Source organism: Octodon degus, unplaced genomic scaffold (genome assembly GCF_000260255.1).
Source record: "Octodon degus isolate 3935 unplaced genomic scaffold, OctDeg1.0 scaffold00010, whole genome shotgun sequence".
Lineage (NCBI taxonomy): Eukaryota > Metazoa > Chordata > Mammalia > Rodentia > Octodontidae > Octodon > Octodon degus.
In genome coordinates, this window is record NW_004524586.1 from 15,406,401 (window position 1) to 15,412,146 (window position 5,746).

Sequence of the window (5,746 nt, forward strand, 5' to 3'; positions counted from 1 at the left end):
GCAAAAGGGCCTGCCCCACCTGCAGAGGGGGCTGCAAAAGGGCTTGCCCCACCTGCAGAGCAGGCTGAAGCCCAGCCAAAAACTTCACCCTGAGGCACCTTCCTCCAAGACACAGAAAGGTGGGTAGGAGCGCAGCCGGCTGGCTTCTCTGCCTCTCCCTGGCCTTGCCTTCTTCCCGCCCAAGCAGGCTGTGAAACAGACAAGAGGGCGGCGCTGGGGGGCCACACTTATAGTCCATAAGGGCCTTGAGTGCTCCAAGAATCAGCGTCCCTGGTGAGTGTTTCATCTCTGATACGACTTTCATTATCTTATGTTGGTTTTGAAATTCCATTTACAGTTGACAGCATGTGCTTGCCCCCCAGCGCAGTTAGGTAGGAAGCTGACAACAGGAAGTTGTAGTCACCAGTATGAACCAGTAATTTTTTTTAAAAAAAGCCTCTGTCATAGCTTCTGTTCTCAGTCATCTCAATGTGTTGAAAGAAAACAACAGGCCCTCACACAAGCATTTACAGGTTAGAAACTGATCTTTGGACCTAAAGGTTGGAAATGTCACTGAGTCTGGTCTCCGGCAAGTGAGAGGAACGCTAGCAGAGCATGTCTATCTCTTCAGCTTGATTCTAAGACAGTACAACCTCAGATGAACACCTTAGGTTATGAGCCAGTCTTATCGTAGACTGATTTGAAAAGCCTGACTGAAAAACATTATGTGTCAAAACCCCGTGAAAAGGACAGGATATGAACAAGCTCTCAAAAAAAAAAAAAAAAAAAAAAAAAGCCACAAACTGAAACATCTCAGACATCCATTTCACACGGGAGGAAAAAACGATCTCTGAAACAAACTTTCGAAACACAGAAACTCTTTGGGAAATGGTAAACTCGTAGTAAATGACAGTAAAATACCTGATAGGGCGATAGGGCGAGGTGAAAAGTTGCAAAACCAGAGGAACTTAAAACTTGCTTTAAATGGTAAGGAAAGAAAACAGCCTCATGCCTGTTGAGAAAGACCCACCCGGAGAAGGAAGTGCCCGTACCTTGCTCTTCCAAGATCCCGTTGGGCATCTTCTTGTCGTTGCTGCTGACCACCGCCTTCCTCTGTTTCCTGAACCTGAGAGGCACAAGATGCGCTAAGTCTTGGCACACCCAGACTTCTGGGAAGCCCCAAGCCCTGAGTGCGGTGGTACCCACCAGGCGGGCCTGGAGAAGCTCTTTCGAGTGCTCATAGCTGAGTTGTGGCTGGGCCTGGCTGGCCGACCGCGCCTTAGCCTCCTGGCCCCCACCCCCAGCCTCCAGAAGGCTCATTTCCTCATCTGAGCTGGCTGGGGCAACGCAGCGCCTGGGGACACTCCTACCTGCAGAAGTAGGCGGCGACGAGAAGCAGGAGGAGGAGCAGTAGCACAGACAACAGCAGCCAGGTGAGCAGTGGCTTCGAGGTGTCAGTGTCCGGAGGGCCTGCGGTGGGGGTGGGCTGTCAGGACCCGGGCAGGGGCGAAGCCCTTCCTCCTGCACTGGAGCCCTGCTTCAGAGTCTGTGCGGTGCTGCTACCAGCGTGGTCCACAGTGCCAATAAAGACACCCTCATGGAACAAAAGAGTGACTTTTGTTGCTGTGGACACTGAGGACAATCCAGAACTGGGGATGGAGATGGAGTTTAACAGGCGAGAACTTGCCCGGCAAGGTGCCAGGCTCTGGGTTCCATCCCCAGTACAAAAGAGGGGGAAAGAGAAAGGAAAAAGAAAGAAACCAGGACTGAGATCCCTGGTGGCAGCACGCAGGAGTGAGGTATGGGTTCCCCACGTGGTCCCTGCTGTCTGCTGCCTGCTTCTTGGGGTCCTTCCTGCATCTGCATCTCCATGTAGGGAGGAGGGGGAGGAGGCGTAGGTGCAGATGCCCCTGCCCTGCTGCCCTGTCGAAGACCCACCAGCTCAGCTGGGTCAGGAGCTCCAGTATAGGAAAGCAGGCGCCGTCCTCACTGTCAACCTCTCAGTCTAACCTCTTCAATTAGAGAGATACACATCTCCGGACATAGTGCCACGGCCTCAGCTCGTGGCTGCCCAGGACCTGCCCCAGCTCCATGTGCCCAGCTTCTCACAGCCACTGGCAATTTTGCTGCCACCTATGAGTCTGCCTCCTTTTCCCAGCCTGCCCTGCTGCCCCCTCCTTATCATAAAGTTCCTGAGCCAAGGACCACCACGGCCCCTCCTCCAGGAAGCCCACTTGCTCCTTTCCCAGAGCTCCAGGGGGTGCCCAGGGGCTCTGGGGGGCACCGCAGCCTTGTCACCTCCCATATCTAGGCTGAAGGCTGTGGTACATGGCTTGCTGTTCAGGTCTGTACCAGTCCGGGTGTCTGGGAGAATCTGTTTGGGAGAGTCTCAATTCTGACCTAAACCCGCCACTTCCCACCAGCATTTTCTAGCAGGAGCAGCCTGGCCTATGGTCCCTGACCTGAGAGGCCACCAGGCAGAGCCTTGGTGCATAGCCCTGGCTGGTGTGGTGAGCCAGGTTCCCCCTGATTTGACTTGGTCCCTTCCCAGCCAAGTGGAGTCAGGTGGTCAGGAGGCACGGGAGGACTCCCCTCTCTTCTGGGAGCACCTACTCCCCCCCAGGAGGGGCACTGCTGTGGTGAGACTCTGTACTTCTACACTTCCCAGAGGTCAAGCTCTGGCTCAGCTTCTGTAAAAGTGGTGGTAAACTGGCCAGTTTGTGGAGTCCACTTGGTTGGAGAGAGGAGAGTACTAGAGCCTGTGTCCTTCTGTGGGGTGGTGGTTGCTTAGCTCAGAGCACTGGGAGAGGTGGCCCAGGCTGCCTGACCCCCCTAAGGTTCCTAAAGAAGAAACCCACATACTTAAGGGAGTTTTCTCATATTAAACATTAGTGATTAATTCCATTAAAATGCAATTTTGCAAAACAATGTGAGCAAGAGAAGAAAACCTTGGATGGGTAGCAAGGCATCCCATCCAAGAGAGAGCCAACTCTTGAATCCCATTCTGGTTTCCTTTCACGCTTAGAAGGGAGAAGGTTGGGCTGGGGGCAGCTCCAGTGATGAGCCCATTTGGAGCAATCTCTTCCCTAGAGGGGTGGCTGACGGCTAGCCCACTTGCACCTCTGGCCCCCATTTATGCCTGCATACACCCACACTGTGAAGGGGCATGCATGTGCCTGCTTACTCACATAGAACCTGGCCCTGGGAATGGAATGCCATTGGCTGGGCTGGAGGTGCGACCTTCGACCATTGGCTCCACATATCTACCCGCCAAACCCAAGAACCTCCTGCTGTGGGGAAGCCCTAAGGAAGGGAGGCACGGCCAGCCCTGGAGATAGGCGGGAGGCAGTCAGAGACTGCTCGTTTCTAGGGCCTCTTGGAGAGAGAGGAAGAGCTGGGGTAAAGGATAGGAGAAGAGGAAAGGACAGCAGACGACAGAGCACAAAGTGAGATGCTGTGCTGGGGACAGAGCAGAGGCAGCCTCTGGAGGACCCAGCTGTGGGTTGGAGCTTGGGATTGTCTTCCCAGGCAGACGAAGCTGGCCTTACTGTGTTTCCTCCCCCCATCTCAGCAGGTGCAAGCCAAATAGGAAAGAGAGCTCTTGAGAAATGTTCCAAGCAGCACAAAAATAAAGAGCAAATGTGCTGGAGGCAACCTTTCCTTGAGTGAAACTGTGTTAAAATCTTGGAGTGTATCTTTCCCCACATTTGTTTCTCTAGTTACATTCATAAATATGCAGCTTTGGAAGAGAAACGGCCATCCCACTCTCGTTTCATCTCCGACTACGAGGTTTGTAAGGAGTAGCACTATTCTATGAATGATTAAGGCAGGAAAACAAGATGCCAATTATAATTGTGAAGAGCTACCAGTTTAAAGACATCCCAAGATAGCAACGCTACATATGAACAAACAGATGAGGCACACTGTCTGGTAGTCCTCCACTTGTCCTTTGTTTCCTGTCCTCATCTTGCTGTCTGTGGACAGATTCCACATCAGTGTCAGTGAGCTTCTAAGCCCTGTGTGCCGGCTGCTTGGAGCGCCACGTTTTGGACAGCCCAAGACTACAGACAGGTGGGCTGATTCCACTTTTTTCCGACTGTCTACAATTCTGGAACTGTGGATCATTTTGGAGTATTTCACCAGTGCTTCCGCGGGAGAGCTAAAGGGATCCTCTGGGTCCAAAGCACACATATTACATTTTTTAATAGAAGTTCACAAGCTGTCCTCCAGAAAGCGTGTAACTTCTACACTCAGCCCTGGTGGACGATGGAGCCGTTTTCCCTGCAATTTAGCAATCCTTTTCACTTTTTCAAACCACGGCTATAAACATAATGCTACCTTAATTTGCATATCTCTCATTTCTAGAGGGCTTCTCATCTTGTATGATTAGTGAAGCATAATTAATCAGATACTTTATATGACTTTTATATACTTTTTATTTTATATACTTTTTATTTACCATGACTTTTGCCTGGTCATGTTCTCTCTTCCTTTTCTGTGTTCTTCTGCATATTAATTTTTAAAAATTCCTCCTATAATGCAGGTAATAGTATTTTCTCATATAATTAATACATTCAGAATGTATCTTTAATTCCCTATATAAAAATGTATCACAATCAGGGGCTGGCAAGATAGCTCAGCAGACTGAGCGCCTGCTTTGGTAAGCTCAGGGACCCGGGTTCCATCCCCGGTCTTGCATGCTGTGAGGGCCCCGCCCTCAGGGCGTGTTGAGCGGGCAACCAAGTCCAGTTGTGGTGGCCCACGCCTGTAATCCCAACCCACAGGAGGCCGAGAACAGGGGGATCACTATGAGTCCAAGCTGCATAAAGACCCTGTAACAACCACATACATTTAAAATAAATAAATAAAAGTGTATCATGATCAATGCTGAGTTCCTTTTGTTTTGGCTCATTGTGACGAAGTGGAAGTGTTGACATCTCAAATGATGCAGCACTCTTCTTTCAGGGGTGCAGTGAAGGCTCAAGGAGCGCGCCAGCCAGTTAGACTCCCCGCCTGCTCAGCGCGCTAGGCCCAGCAGCCCATCTGCCCCTTGTAGAGGAGGCCTGCGTCACTTTCGCCTGTGCAAGCAGCTGCTCTTTCTGAGTATGCTGAGACCCGGAAGAGGCTGAACAAGGAGTTTCACATTTGCTCTTGTTTTGGGCGCTGAGGTCACGCGACAGCCCTCTCTTCCTGAAGGTAATACCTCCCTGATGGTGGCGGCGGTATTCTGAGCCAATAAATTTTGTTTTCAGATAAAGTGAAAAGCTCCAGGCTTGGAAACATCGTCCTGCTGAGGACCACAGTGCAGGCTGTCGAGAGCTCAGAGTACTGTGGCAGCTCCTGCCACAGCTCAGGGAAACGGCTCCAGATGTGCACAGGTACAAGCTGGTGATCTGGCAGGTGTCCCTAAATGGCCAGCGACAAGGGAAGTCGGGAACGCAGGTCGGGTTTCTTCACTGACTGTTCCTGCAGGTCTGAGGCATCAGCCTTAGGGATCTGGGGTCTGGATGCCCCCGGCCGCAGGCCGTGGCCGCTGCACCTGGAGAGCTGGCTTGCAGAGGAGGCAGCGTGAGGCACACGGCTGATGCGAGCGAGCAGGAAGCTCCTGGTCGTTTCTTTTTGTGATTCCTGGTTTCTCTGGGCTTTTTTTGTGCAGAAGGAGGCAGGAGGGCACTTGCAGCTTCTCTGTCAGTTGGGGGCTTGCAAAGTCAGCAGAGCACAACTCGTTCGCTCCCCTTCAGGATGGGGTGCCTTTGTAGGAACCCTG

At 51.8% G+C, this 5,746-nt stretch overlaps 1 protein-coding gene across 2 annotated transcripts in view; it reads right to left on the bottom strand.

Annotated features, from left to right (window-relative positions):
* Ptpre (protein tyrosine phosphatase, receptor type E) overlaps positions 1 to 5,746 on the bottom strand; it is a 173,391-nt gene that overhangs the window by 46,978 nt on the left and 120,667 nt on the right. Inside the window, exons 4-5 of one of the 2 annotated variants that reach the window (XM_004625577.3) lie at positions 1,350 to 1,449; positions 1,032 to 1,105 (exon numbers count right to left, since the gene is read on the bottom strand). In XM_004625577.3, coding sequence (XP_004625634.1) covers positions 1,032 to 1,105; positions 1,350 to 1,449 — 174 coding nt within the window. Of the gene's footprint in view, positions 1 to 1,031; positions 1,106 to 1,185; positions 1,298 to 1,349; positions 1,450 to 5,746 lie in introns of those variants that run through there. The other variant, XM_004625578.3, reaches the window with a different exon arrangement.